We start from the raw sequence: 14,840 nt of genomic DNA, 5'->3' as shown, positions 1-14,840 counted from the left end.
GAGGCCACAGACAGGATCTGGGCCCCTGCCCCCGAGAGAGCACTGGCAGAGGTGCTGCAAGCCTGGGAGCTGTGGGCCCTGAAGACTGAAAGCTCATTACCATTCCCCACACGAGTGGCATGTGACCCTGAGCAGGAACCTGGGCTACTTCCGTCCCGTACCCACTTGTCAGCAGCACCCTTCCACTTTGTCACCCCCAGCCACACGTCAGGGGACTTCCCACCAGCCTGGCTAACAGATCTGTGTGAACTTCCCCACGAATCTAGTGACTCTGTCCCCCAGGCCTGTGGGTACCTCTGTCTGTCCGAAGGCGAGTAGCAAAGGACAGCACTCTTCCACCTGTGTACAGCTGGGTACTGGCGAGGGTCCACGTCCGTGCACTCCAGGGCTGCCAGAACATCCCGATCAAGTTTTGACGGCTCTTCTCTAGAAGGCACGAGAAGCAGAAACCTCTGTGATTGTACCCAGAAATCCAGCACCACTGCGTCCATTACCACCACCTCAGGCACTAGCTGAAGGCTGCAATCCAGGTCGGGGGGTGGGGGTGAGGGTGAGGGTGGGAGTAGCATGGGCAGGGACGGCAGAGGGAACATGTGGCCCACAGGGAGGAGAACTCGGCCCCAGACCTGCTGGCAAGATGCACTCTGTGTATTACCACCTCCAGAAGACAGAGCAGAAGGGGGAACAGGCCATCAGCTGGACAACTGAGACTGACCCCAAAATGGCCTTTCTTCCTAAAACTCATAGGACAGCTCAGTCATGGTGGGAAGTACAGTGGACGCAAGGAGGAGCCAGAAAATGCCGTCTCCCACTGGCTTGGAGGATCAATGAGGATGGATAGAAAACCACCAACCCGTGAGATGGATGGAACAAGTGCCTGTCAGGCTGGCTGGGGTGGAAGGAAGTGTCCGAGAATCATACTGGCGCCTGTGCCCACCACCCCCCAACACACGTGCGTGCTCCCCGACTCATACCCAAAAAGGAAGAGCCTCTGGACAGGTTCCTTCGAGGCAGGAACCTCCGAGGGCTCCGAGCCATTGCCATAGCGGTGCTCGTGCACAGAACTGTCCTGATTCAGGCACATGTTAGCAATTCCAGCAGACATCTCATTTTCTGTCCTTCCTTGGTTATTTCCAAGTCTATCAGCAGCAAGAGGTTCTAACACGTCACTTCCTCCTGCGTTCACTCTTGATGTCAGGATCTTCTTATCTCTAGTTTTCACTCTTTGATTTGGTGTCTTAGAAAAGCTACTTTCTAGATTCTGCAAATTCAATTTATCAAACTCAACAGTCAAGCCGGAGACGGGTGACAGGAGGTCTTCCTCCCCACTCTGGGCCTTGGGCCTCTTCCCACCCAGGGTCTTGCCATCCCTCAAGGGGCTGCAAAACCCATTTCTGCTGCTGTGGGGACTGGTCGGGGCTGAGGCTTCAATAAGTTCTGTCTGCTCCAAGGGGAGGATGTCACACCCCAAGTCTCCAAAAGTAGCTGCCCTGGGCGGAGTGTTGTTTCGAGCTGTGTTTTGCCGGTTTTTGATCTCTTCCAAGCTCATGTCATCATCTTCATCTAGAAACGCCCTCACAGAGATGGAATTGCTGCACTTCCTGTGACGGCCTGTGAGGGAGAGAAAGCAGTTCTCAGAGGTGATGACAAGGGGACTTCGGGATGTCACTGCGCATAGCACAAACCCTGTGACAAGTCACTCCCATATTCAAAGCTTCCTCCTCGTTTAAGACAGAAAACCTTGGAAAAATTCAAGCAGGATTTTGCATACAGAATTACAGGCTCCAGGCCAAGCTGCCCCCCTCATAGGCAGGAAAATGAGAAGCCACAGGTTCCCACAGACCTGGCCACAGGACGGGCTGCCAGTCTCACCAGCCTTGGACACACTGTGTGTCCTTACCTAGGGCTGAGGCGTCCTCCTGGCGACACGCTGCATTTTCTCCCATGTCTTGCAGGTGCTTTTTGCCTACTTCCTGCTGAGTAAGGTATTCTTCTAGCTTTTGCAGGCCTGCCTGGGAAGACAGATCAACAAAACAGCCCAAAAAGTCCCAGTATTCGACCCAGGGATACCCCAGTTCATGAGCCAGCTCCCTGTAAGAATAAAGCAAATTAACCAGTTTTAAGAGCAGAAGAAAAACTCACAGAACTGACTACACAGAAAACAGCCACTTTATGCTGGAAGTACCCAAACTGCACCTGCAACCTTGGTTTCATTTTATCCTAAATTAGGGGCTGAAAGAGTACGCTTAACTTCCTGAAGCAGCGCCCCCCTCACAGGGTAAGATTGTGCTACGGAATGAGTCAAGGTCACGGGTGAGAAAGGTACCACTTGCAAACCGTTCCACTCACACCAACACTCACAAGAGATAAAAAAGGGCAAACTGTAAAACTCCACTAACAAAGAACATTTTGGTTTTCATAAAACAACAATACAAAGTTGAAGACAATTCTGGTTTGGGCCAGACATAAATGTTTAGAGGTCCTTTTCAAGTTGTGAACTTAAAGCTGGGCACATATTTTGAGAAAAAGTTCTAAAACCATCCAGTTAAGCATTATTTGATGATACACTGTAAATTAACTTCTTGATTGTGGAAAACACTTTTCAGGGACGTCTTTTATAGCAGTTTATGGCCACACCCTCCTCTGGTATTTTATTTTCTCCTTCCTTGTATGGCTCCTTTCCCCACACAGCCTCATGCTCCTTGGACACCCCACCTGACTGCCAGGAGGGACTGTTCTCATGGAGCCTTGCTGCAGTGTACACCTCTGCAAATTAGACCTTAGTAAAAAGGCTTTAAAGTCTACCAGTAAACACTTCTGGGAATTACTGTTTTGAAAGTCCCAATCAGCACACTGGCACACAAGACACCACCACTTGGCTCTTTGCCACTTTGTGCTCTTTAAGTACCTTCCCACTCTCTCAATGCCTCTTTCTGGATCAGATTTCCTGACACTGTGGAAGAAGCCCGCTTTCTCTCGAGGCGGGGTTTTCCAGAGTCGGCGAAAATCTTCTGCCTAGAACAGAAAGTGTGTTGAGATGTGCTATGCACCCACGTTGCCAGGCAGTGCCCCCCAAAACCCCAAACACAATGCAGGCAATGTGCCCTCCTGCCCTGTAGCTAAGGGACCTCAGCTATATCACAGTAGAAGCCAGGAGGGACCCTGGCAAGGTCTGGGCTGAACTGAGGGTCAGAACTGAGCCAGGAGGCTTTGATGGAGACCCTACAGACCTGCTGTCCAATCAGTGTGTGTGCTTTTTATGTTTCATGCAGTTAAATCTATTCCTAACATTTCATAGTTTAAGGTAACTAACTACAGCTTTCTTTTACCAAGAGGAAAGAGTGGCATACAGGTCAGTATATGAAATACCTCCGTCTGGAAGGTGAACTTCAGAGTCTGCGAGTGGAAGTTTCCTAGTGACAGCTCAAATCCAAGGACAATGGAATGGGCATACGCTGTGCAAGGTCCATGGGCACGGATTAGGGGAGGGCACAGGTAATGCCAGCATGGGGAGAGTAAACCCAGGGAAACCTCATTTCTTGGGAGCACCGCTTGTCACATACCTGCTCTGGCTAATAATAGGGTCAAGACACTCTTGTTCCTCCATGGAAGTTCTGAAGCCTCACTGACAACTCATTGGAGTTTCATGAGACCTGGTCTCCAGGACCAAGCACAAAGCAAAAGGCTGGAAAAACCCAGCACTCCTGGTGGGGACAGCCAGGAGTTGTTCCAGAACCTTCCACAGATGCTCACCTTAGATGGACTCAGGGGCCCTGCGAAGGCTCGAAGGGTTAGAACAGGGTCTTTGGGGAAGCCTCCAGTGTGGCCAATGTGAGAGACCTCGCCTGTCTGGTCTGAAGACCACAGCTCCCCGATCACAGGAGAAGATGTGTCCTCTGCCCTCAGGAGGGGCACATAGTAGTGACCTGGGAGGAGAAAACACATGGGGCTAGGTGATGTGTGTGGACAGCCTGCACCACAGTGGTCGTTGCTGCTGCTACTGCTAAGTCACTTCAGTCGTATCCGACTCTGTGCGACCCCAAAGACGGCAGCCCACCAGGCTCTGCCGTCCCTGGGATTCTCCAGGCAAGAACACTGGAGTGGGTTGCCATTTCTTCCTCTAATGCATTAAAGTGAAAAGTGAAAGTGAAGTCGCTCAGTTGTGTCCGACTCTTCGCGACCCCATGGACTGCAGCGTACCAGGCTCCTCCGTCCATGGGATCTTCCAGGTAAGAGTACTGGAGTGGGTTGTCATTGCCTTCTCCGACAGTGGCTGTTAGGCCCTGGAAATCAGCCTGAGAATCAGCTGGGTTATTACCCCACAGGTTCTGCATGCCAGTCAAAGATATTAACAGTAAAAAGGCTGAGAAAGCTCTGGAGCCAGAGCAACTGAAGAGAGGTCAGTCTGCGCCAGACTCCTGCACCTAATGAGCCCCACACTCTTCCTCTGTGGAGAAATAAGGAGGAGAAGAAAAAAGCAAAGGGGAGCAACAAACACATGCTTGTTCCCAGGTTCGTAGGAGGACTGAGAGGGACCTGTGAAACAGAGCAGCTGAAGAGGAGCTGGAGAAACCTTACAAAGAAGATGCATTTCAACCTCCGTCCTCCCCCAACTCCTATTCTGTTTCATGTGTTACAATTTTGTTATCACTGAACACATATCTCCAAACAGACCTGGAATCGGCTTTGGTATGGAACCTGGAAAGGACAAAGGCTGTGAGGCCACAGGGACAATGTGGCAGGAAAGCACCAAGGACACTACGTGAGCAATGGTGGTGGCTGCCGGGGGCCCATAAGACTTCACACCAAGAGGCCTCACCGAGCCCTCCACTAAAGAAACCACCAGGGATCTGGGCAGGAATGGAAACCAGAGAGAAGCAGATAAAGACGAGCACACAGGAGAGGCAGAGAGCTTCCCGTATCTGCAGCAAGGCCACTGAGAGAGCTGCTGCCAACTGCTCAAACTCCCTGGAAACAACACAGAGGAAAAAGGGGGCAGGAAGGGGGGCTTTCCACCGCCAGGTGCCCTGAAGCCTGCAGGCTGGCTGGGACACAGCCCGGGAGCTCTGGACCAGAGGCTGAAGGCCCCGGGAAACCGAGCCAGGAAGGACTGGCCCATGGGCCATGGTCTGAGAAGCCCTTGGCTGGAGAGTGGTGATCCAGGGTCGGGAGGTCGCAGAAGCGGAGACGGGGACAGCCTGGGCAGAGGGCAGTGGAGGACAGGGAGCCACCAAACGACTGACACAGGGGCTCCAGGCAGGCCTCTCCCGCCTTCTGGCTGCCCTACACACTGTGGCCAAGGAAGAGGGGCTGGAGGCACCTGCTGCCCAAGAGGCTGCAGAGATCAAGGGGTGAGGCCGCAAGCAACAGTCAAGTGACAGAAAAGTGTGACAGTCTCCCAGAAAAGGGAGGTGGAACCCAGGGTAATTTTGAGGGGGTCGCAACAGCCCACTGGCTTCACTCCCACACACAAGGTGGTCTAGATGCTGCCAGGACCTTCATGGAGGGCCTCCTCACTCTGGGTGCCCACTCCCCACCTTACCTTTTAAGTAGTCTCGAATCCGTTCCTTCAATTCCACAGATTTGTTTTTGCTTCTTTCACAAATAACCTATTAAAAAAAAAAAAGTGAACACTCTGAATCGAATTTATCACATTTTCTTATCATGAAAATGATTTTGCAGAAGTATTAAAGTCAACACAACAAGGATAGACAGATCCTAACACTGAGTATTTCATAAAGCCCACGATAAAAAAATGTCTGTTTAACAGTGCAATTTTCCTTCGTCAATATTTTGTAAAAGCTCCAAGGGGCCAGGACAAGGAGAACAAACTCTGAGATTACAGGTAAATTTTACCTTCTTTCTTCATGCTGTCTACATTTCCTAATTTTCTGCAAGGAAAGGAAACCTTAAGGTGAACCATCAAGTCAGAGCAGACATGTCCACACCTTAGGGCTATACATTTCACTGCCTGGGAGCCTGTCTTCTATGGTTTGACTAGACTGAAATACAACTTCTATTGAACAGGGACACAGATGTTTCATTTTTGCAACCACAGGAATCAATGTTCTCAGATATTAGAGAATTGTGAACATTTTAGCTACAAACAATAAAAAACCAATAACCTTAAAAAAAAAGGAAGGAACCACAAAATTACCATCTCCTGCCAGCCTGCGAGAAAAACAAACTACCACTGCACAGTGAACCTTCAAGCAGTGCAACATTTTCTTTTAAACTCTTGATTGTGAGAGATGTCCAGTGCTTTAAATACATGTCACCATCTACTGTACAGCACATGGAACTCTGCTCATATTACGTGGCAGCCTAGATGGGAGGTGAGTTTGGAGAATGGATACATGTATATGTATGGCTGAGTCCCTCAGCCAGTTCACCTGAAACTATCAAGGCTATCAGCATGATACAAAATAAAAAAAAAGTGAAACAAAAATGTGTCACCATCTCATACTGAGAAAACCCACACACATGCACACAGAAAGTTGAGTCAGATTTATCCAAAATAAGGGTAATTTCTGAGTTGCAGAATTGGCTGGTAAATTTTATTCTTTTTATGTGAATTCTAAACTTGCTACAGAAGTGGGTGCAACTTACATAATCATAGCAAATGAAAAGGATGTGCCGCTGCCAGAACAGGATCTTACAAATTCTATTTCCACAGGGTTGGCAGGTCCAAGCCAGCCAACAGCTCCCATGCATGTTACAAATTAACTCATCTTCCAGTTCTTTCAGGTCCACTTTCCTCTCTACCTCACTGCACAGAGGCACTGCTGCCTTCTCTAAAGCACATTTTGCTCAACTGTTGACATACATCCTGACAAGGCCTGTTCCTAAGGCTTGTATGGGCCAGGTGAGAATATAGAAGAGGGGCGCAAGACAGCTCCTGGTGCATACTGAGCTGAACACGCGAGCAGCAGCATCTTCATCATCACCATCTCCATTAGCCCTCACCAGTTACCATCATCCTCACCACCGTATCACATTACCACCACCACCACCACCATCATGACTGACTCCATCCTCACCATCTCCATCATCCACGACCACCACCATCAGCAGCACAAGCATCACCTCCTATGTCCTCTCTGACCCTGGTGAGCTGAAGGACGCAGAGGGAACTTGTCAAAACACGGTGAGCCACTGAGGACAGCTTGACCACCCAGTTCAGGAAAATAAAATCTGCAAACTAGGGCAGCTCACTCCCTCCTGGCTCTATAGAGGCATCTTCTTCAGAGTACATCTTACTTGACAATCAAGGTTCTGTTGCCATAAGGCAAACACATGTACACAGTTACTTGTGTCTTCACGGTAGTTGTGGTTGCAAACCTTGTAATTTTATATATTTTCATTTCTAAAACTATGTAATAAGATTTTAATCGGTACTTACGTCTTCAGGTGTTTTATCATATTTATTCCTTGGGTTTTTTACAATCAAAGGGTGTGAAGAAAGCACATTGACCACATCTACGTTTCCAAACTTACAAGCAAAATGCAATGGTGTGTCGTAGCCCTGGGAGAGATGCAAAAGAACACTTATATACACTGTTTTGGTTCATAAAGTTGCTTCAAGTTACTAAAAATAAGTATTTAGTAAAACAAACAAAAACCCTTAAAAATAAAAGACTATAAAAAGGCAGTGTCTTTATAGCTGAAAAGTAAGTGGCACACTAGCATACACCCACTTTAAGCCAGGGCGTTAGCCCAGTATAATGCTCCGTTCCTGTGTGTCCAGTGGCTGGGGGAGCTTACAACAGAGCTAGGGTGTAACACCTGGTCAGCAAACAGCAGCTTCAACAATTCAGGGCCCAGTACAATGTCTTAAAATCAGTGCTTATAAGGTAAAACAAATAGATAACAACAACAGATAGATCTAGAATTGAGCAAAGGCCATGATTTGGTTTGTACTCAGAACTCTCTCCAATGGCTAGTATTACAGTAAATGAAACTCTTCCCTTCTGACTCCACAAGGTTTTTCAATTCAATCCCTCCCCAGTCTCCCCTCAGACCAGCAGGCCCCTGAGCTGTGGAGCCACTGCCCCCGGCACGTTCACTTGGATGGCCGAAGACTAGGAGGCAGTTCGGCCAAAACAAGAATCTGCTCAGGTCCACCTGCAACGACCACACATCCTAGCCCTTGGGTTCTTCCCTCTACATGCCATGCTGCATGCTCAGAGCTTCTCTCCCAGCTATCTAGAGTCCCAAGGGCCCTGCTGCCTGCACCCACACTCCCAGCTCCAGTCCCCCTTCTCCAAGGTGACCCCAAGCCCCTGTGCAAGCAAATACCCTCAGGGCAGCTCCACCCCCACTCTGCACCTTCTAAGGTCATCTCACTGTCTCCAGGAGCTGCTGACACCGCCCCTGGCTTTCCCATACAGTAAACAGCCGGGGCTCAGAAGACCATTAGGCTCTGCCACACACACCCGCCCCACCCACCGCAGCTGTAGACACACAGAAGGATCAGAGCTGGCTTCCAGTAAAGCTATACTGACTGAATCGGACAGGCTGCCCCTTACCAGCCCTGGCCTGACTGCCTTCTCCCAACCAGGCCCTCCCTGGTCCACCATCTACCTGAGCCACCTTCAGCCCTGTGGCCAAGGCTGCAGCATCACCACAGCTCCCAGCCAGGCCAGTGGGGCGGGGCCGCTGCACAACAGGGCCAGCTGTGTCCACTCAGTATTCAAGATATCAAGTGCAAAGTGCCCTCCATGCTCCCTGTCCTTCTGGCTACCCTTCTTCCTCAAGCACATAACATTCTTCCCTAACCTGCTCTGAGCTTTAGAAGCTTGACCCCAGTCACTCCCCTCACACCTGCCAGCAACTTTCATTCCCACACAGCTGGGGGGCTCTCGGTCCTCTAGCCACTCCTGGCTGATCCAGCCTCTCCTTTACACTACACCCTCTGGTGAGCCCCTGGGTTTGGAGGTCAGCACTTTAAGCGATTCCTACTCTCAGTGCCTCGTGGTCAAAGAATAGGATCTGTAACACCTAATTTCAAGAACTCATCCAGCGGTCTCTGTGGACACACATGCATGTTTTCAATGAGCACTACACAGGCATGAAAACCACTACATTATACTTCCAGCAGGGCACACGGCCTGCATCACACCAAAAAGTCACACTTAGCAACAGCACTGTGACATACCCTGATTCAGTCTGTTCACACTTAGTCTAATATACTATGATTTTGTTCTCTCTGGCCTATTTCACACTTACTACTGCTTTCATGTAACCACTGTTTTCCCTTTTATGCTCTTCTTTAATTTTGCCATCATGGCCAAAATTTTTCCCTTTGTCATTTTCTCTCTTGTGAGAAAAGTTATTCTTGATTCCAGTTCTTCAGTTCAACGTATCATATTCAATATGTTAAAAATAATCCACTAAGCTTCCTTTATTTCCTCTCCTGCCAAACACAAATTCTCAAACTCCTAGGCTTCCTTCAGAATTTACAGCCCTTGGCTCTCAGCCATCATTGGGTTCTCCCTTATATAAATATGTAAAACTCTTCTGTTTCAAGAATCCTTACTTAAGCCTTCAGTTCAGTTCAGTCGCTCAGTCGTGTCTGACTCTTTGCGACCCCATGAATCACAGCACACCAGGCTTCCCTGTCCATCACCAACTCCTGGAGTTCACTCAAACTCATGTCCATCGAGTCGGTGATGCCATTCAGCCATCTCATCCTCTGTCGTCCCCTTCTCCTCCTGCCCTCAATCCCTCCCAGCATCAGGGTCTTTTCCAATGAGTCAACTCTTCACATGAGGTGGCCAAAGTATTGGAGTTTAAGCTTCAGCATCAGTCCTTCCAATGAAAACCCAGGACTGATCTCCTTTAGAATGGACTGGTTGGATCTCCGTGCAGTCCAAGGGACTCTCAAGAGTCTTCTCCAACACCACAGTTCAAAAGCATCAATTCTTCGGCGATCAGCTTTCTTCACAGTCCAACTCTCACATCCATACATGACCATGGGAAAAACCATAGCCTTGACTAGACGGACCCTGGATGGCAAAGGAATGTCTCTGCTTTTTAATATGCTATCTAGGTTGGTCATAACTTTCCTTCCAAGGAGTAAGCATCTTTTAATTTCATGGCTGCAATCTCCATCTGCAGTGATTTTGAAGCCCAAAAATATAAAGTCTGACACTGTTTCCCCATCTATTTCCCATGAAGTGATCGGACCAGATGCCATGATCTTTGTTTTCTGAATGTTGAGCTTCAAGACAACCTTTTCACTCTCCTCTTTCACTTTCATCAAGAGGCTTTTGAGTTCCTCTTCCCTTTCTGCCATAAGGGTGGTGCCATCTGCATATCTGAGGTTATTGATATTTCTCCCGGCAATCTTGATTCCAGCTTGTGCTTCTTCCAGCCCAGCATTTCTCATGATGTACTCTGCATATAAGTTAAATAAGCAGGGTGACAATATACAGCCTTGACGTACTCCTTTTCCTATTTGGAACCAGTCTGTTGTTCCACGTCCAGTTCTAACTGTTGCTTCCTGACCTGCCTATAGGTTTCTCAAGAGGCAGGTCAGGTGGTCTGGGATTCCCATCTCTTTCAGAATTTTCCACAGTTCATTGTGATCCACACAGTCAAAGGCTTTGGCATAGTCAATAAAGCAGAAATAGATGTTTTTCTGGAACTCTCTTGCTTTTTCGATGATCCAGTGGATGTTGGCAATTTGGCCTCTGGTTCCTCTACCTTTTCTAAAACCAGCTTGAACATCTGGAAGTTCATGGTTCACCTACTGCTGAAGCCTAGCTTGGAGAATTTTGAGCATTACTTTACTAGCGTGTGAGATGAGTGCAATGGTGTGGTAGTTTGAGCATTCTTTGGCATTGCCTTTCTTTGGGATTGGAATGAAAACTGACTTTTCCAGTCCCGTGGCCACTGTTGAGTTTTCCAAATTTGCTGGCATATTGAGTGCAGTAGTTTCACAGCATCATTTTTCAGGATTTGAAATAGCTCAACTGGAATTCCATCACCTCCACTAGCTTTGTTACCAGTGAGTGATGCTTTCTAAGGCCCACTTGACTTCACATTCCAGGATGTCTGGCTCCAGGTGAGTGATCACACCATCGTGATTATCTTCGTCGTGAAGATCTTTTTTGTACAGTTCTTCTGTGTATTCTTGCCACCTCTTATTAATATCTTCTGCTTCTGTTAGGTCCATACCTTTTCTGTCCTTTCTCGAGCCCATCTTTGCATAAAATGTTCCCTTGGTATCTCTAATCTTCTTGAAGAGATCTCTAATCTTTTCCATTCTGTTGTATTCCTCTATTTCTTTGCATTGATGGCTGAGGAAAGCTTTCTTATCTCTCCTTGCTATTCTCTGGAACTCTGCATTCAGACGGTTATATCTTTCCTTTTCTCCTTTGCTTTTTGCAATCTGATCACATGGACCACAGCCTCGTCTAACTCAGTGAAACTAAGCCATGCAGTGTGGGGCCACCCAAGACAGATGTGTCATGGTGGAGAGGTCTGACAGAATGTGGTCCACTGGAGAAGGGAATGGCAAACCACTTCAGTATTCTCGCCTTGAGAACCCCATGAACAGTATGAAAAGGCAAAATGATAGGATACTGAAAGAGGAACTCCCCAGGTCAGTAAGTGCCCAATATGCTACTGGAGATCAGTGGAGAAATAACTCCAGAAAGAATGAAGGGATAGAGCCAAAGCAAAAACAATACCCAGTTGTGGATGTGACTGGTGATAGAAGCAAGGTCCGATGCTGTAAAGAGCAATATTGCATAGGAACCTGGAATGTTAGGTCCATGAATCAAGGCAAATTGGAAGTGGTCAAACAGGAGGTGGCAAGAGTGAACATAGACATTTTAGGAATCAGCCAACTAAAATGGACTGCAGTGGGTGAATTTAACTCAGACGACCATTAGATCTACTATTGTGGGCAGGAATCCCTTAGGAGAAATGGAGTAGCCATCATGGTCAACAAAATAGTCCGAAATGTAGTACTTGGATGCAATCTCAAAAATGAGAGAATGATCTCTGTTTGTTTCCAAGGCAAACCATTCAATATCACGGTAATCCAAGCCTATGCCCCAACCAGTAACGCTGAAGAAGCTGAAGTTGAAAGGTTCTATGAAGACCTACAAGACCCTTTAGAACTAACACCCAAAAAAGATGTCCTTTTCATTATAGGGGACTGGAATGCAAAAGTAGGAAGTCAAGAAACACCTGGAGTAACAGGCAAATTTGGCCTTGGAGCACAGAATGAAACAGGGCAAAGGCTAATAAAGTTTTGCCAAGAGAACCCACTGGTCATAACAAACACCCTCTTCCAACAACACAGGAGAAGATTCTACACATGGACATCACCAGATGGTCAATACCGAAATCAGATTGATTATATTCTTTGCAGCCAAAGATGGAGAAACTCTATATAGTCAGCAAAAGCAAGACCGGGAGCTGACTGTGGCTCAGATCATGAACTCCTCATTGCCAAATTTAGACTTAAATTGAAGAAAGTAGGGAAAACCACTAGACCATTCAGGTATGACCTAAATCAAATCCCTTATGATTATACAGTGGAAGTCAGAAATATATTTAAGGGACTAGATCTGATAGAGTGCCTGATGAACTATGGACAGAGGTTCGTGACACTGTACAGGAGACAGAGATCAAGACCATCCCCAAGAAAAAGAAATATAGCAATGGCTGTCTGAGGAGGCCTTACAGATAGCTGTGAAAAGAAGAGAAGATTCAGCACAAGGACATGGTAAACAAACACCAAAATCCTCTTTCCACCCCAGGATGGCGACGAGGCATACCACTCTGTCCGGTGTGTTGAGGTACAGGTCCACCACGTAGCAGATGCGCTTCTCCAGCATGTGCGGCTCGTCATCCGGGTACATGAGCCGCATGAACTCGGGGTTCTCCAGCGTCTCCAGGGTGAGCTGGCACACAGCAGCCTGGTTCTCTTTCGCAGCCACGTGCATGACATTGTACCGACAACCTTCCTGAAAGAAAATGGCAGACTCTGAGCTTCGCCTTCATCACCTGCAGTCTTGATGCTAATGATGCTAGAAGTAGGTTTACCTGTACGATGGTTGGGTTGTCCCCCGAACCAATCAGATATCGGGGATTACTCCAGATGAGGTCAGAAAAGGTGTCTTCATCTCCCTTCTCCACAGCTTTCCGAAGTTTGGCAGTGAGGTCTTGTGTGCGCGGATTTTTATAGCTGTTTGCTCGCTCTTTGCTTGCTGTTTCTGACTCAGGCAAGTACAACCCATCTGTCATGAAGAGACAATTGAAGAACATTGAACTTCACAAACATTTTCTCATCATCCACTATGTGCTTCACTGAGGGCGAGAAAAATCTTTCCCATAGACGCTGATGATCTACTTGAGAGTAAAAGGTTAAGAAACAAGGATGATCTGCAGCAGACAGACGCGTGTCCCAACCTCGGGCAGTGAAGGGCAGGCTGTGAAGCTCAGCAGGGGGAAGAAAGATATGGACACACGGCCAGGGATATGATCCACTCCTGCATGGGACCTTGCAAGAGTAAGGAGCAGCCCCAGCAAGGCAGTGAGTCAAGAGGAAGGTCTACTGGCTGAATCACAACACCTGTGAGTGTGTGAAAGCCATTTGAGGAACGTGAACAGGGAAACCTGTAAGTGTTGGGAATCATCTTGGCTTCCATGGAGGAAGTACCTCCAGCAAGGGACAGAAGAGGAGGCACACAGCACTCTTGATCCAAGGCCAACTGCCTGCAAGGAGAGCTTGCTTCCTCAGGAATCACAGCCAGCCTGGGAAGCAGGGCCGTTGTGAGCTCATGGAGGGGCAAGAATGAGGCTAGTCCACTGGGGTTTTGTATGATGCTGACAGCAAAGGTCCCTCACAAGACCCTCGTCCTGAGTTGGGAGTGGCAGTGGCTAGGTTTCTGGCTGGATGGTTCCTGCAGGCAAGCTCAACTACTGGAGAACTGTTTGAGGCCAAGCAGGTACCACTTGGGCTTCCCTGGTGGTGCAGGAGTAAAGAATCCTCCTACCAATGCAGGAGATGTAAGAGAATGCAGGTTTGACCCTCGGTCGGGAAGATCCCTTGAAGAAGGAAATAGCAACCCACTCCAGTATCCTTGTTTGAAAAATTCCATGGACAGAGGAGCCTGGCGGGCTACAGTCCATGGGGTCACAAAGGGTCGGACACGACTGACCGAGCACATGCACAACAATGTGCTTTCACAAGTACAAGTACAAGCAAGTACCATGAGCCTTAGAGGAAGGTGTAGCTTCAGGGCGGAAGTAGATAGGTCTCAGCATCTAAAAAGGCCTAGAACCCAACAGGCTGCAGGAGAGAAAGTGCGATGAGAGGCACAGAACACAGGGCAATGGAGGCCCTTTCGCTGCTTCTCCCACAGCCCTGTCAGCTCTGGGGCCTCAACAGCTGCCTGGCCCACTCAGCTCCTGTTGCCTCAACCCAGACCAGCCAACTGACTCATCCTCCTCCAGCTGCTCTGTGGCCTGGGCCTCAGCTCTCTACTCCCAGCACACTGGACTTCTCTCAAAGGTGGAGAAAACTCGTTACCAAGAAAGAGGGTGTAAAATACCCAGGAGTAAATCTGATAGTAAAGCCAGATACGAGCTGCTATATAAATGACCTTTTAACCCACCATTGCTAAAGAGTGCTGCTGTTTTCACAGGAGACAGTGGTAAAGAGGTTTTGCTTGGAGAAGGGAAATAATCACAACTTCCTCTGGCAAATTTCTCAGCATCTTCTCGGTTTGTAAAAGCTTTAAATCGGGATCCTTTGTTCATCTTGACAGCTTGTAAGGCTTCCTTTTTATCTTCATAAACGTGAATCCTTTCTGTATGGG

At 48.1% G+C, this 14,840-nt stretch overlaps 1 protein-coding gene across 1 annotated transcript in view; it reads right to left on the bottom strand.

Moving 5' to 3' along the window:
* ANKLE2 (ankyrin repeat and LEM domain containing 2) overlaps nucleotides 1-14,840 on the bottom strand; it is a 29,911-nt gene that overhangs the window by 1,982 nt on the left and 13,089 nt on the right. Inside the window, exons 3-12 of the mRNA XM_088828085.1 lie at nucleotides 14,637-14,831; nucleotides 13,063-13,256; nucleotides 12,795-12,983; nucleotides 7,403-7,525; nucleotides 5,543-5,609; nucleotides 3,754-3,926; nucleotides 2,909-3,015; nucleotides 1,901-2,091; nucleotides 975-1,611; nucleotides 295-426 (exon numbers count right to left, since the gene is read on the bottom strand). Of these exons, the coding sequence (XP_088684211.1) occupies nucleotides 295-426; nucleotides 975-1,611; nucleotides 1,901-2,091; nucleotides 2,909-3,015; nucleotides 3,754-3,926; nucleotides 5,543-5,609; nucleotides 7,403-7,525; nucleotides 12,795-12,983; nucleotides 13,063-13,256; nucleotides 14,637-14,831 (2,008 nt within the window). The remainder of the gene's footprint in view (nucleotides 1-294; nucleotides 427-974; nucleotides 1,612-1,900; nucleotides 2,092-2,908; nucleotides 3,016-3,753; nucleotides 3,927-5,542; nucleotides 5,610-7,402; nucleotides 7,526-12,794; nucleotides 12,984-13,062; nucleotides 13,257-14,636; nucleotides 14,832-14,840) is intronic.

Source organism: Moschus berezovskii, chromosome 19, assembly GCF_049115385.1.
Source record: "Moschus berezovskii isolate FMDL1 chromosome 19, NW_MosBer_1.0, whole genome shotgun sequence".
NCBI classification, from domain to species: Eukaryota; Metazoa; Chordata; class Mammalia; order Artiodactyla; family Moschidae; genus Moschus; species Moschus berezovskii.
The sequence above is the reverse complement of the archived record's forward strand: the minus strand, read 5'-3'. Positions and strand labels throughout refer to the sequence as shown.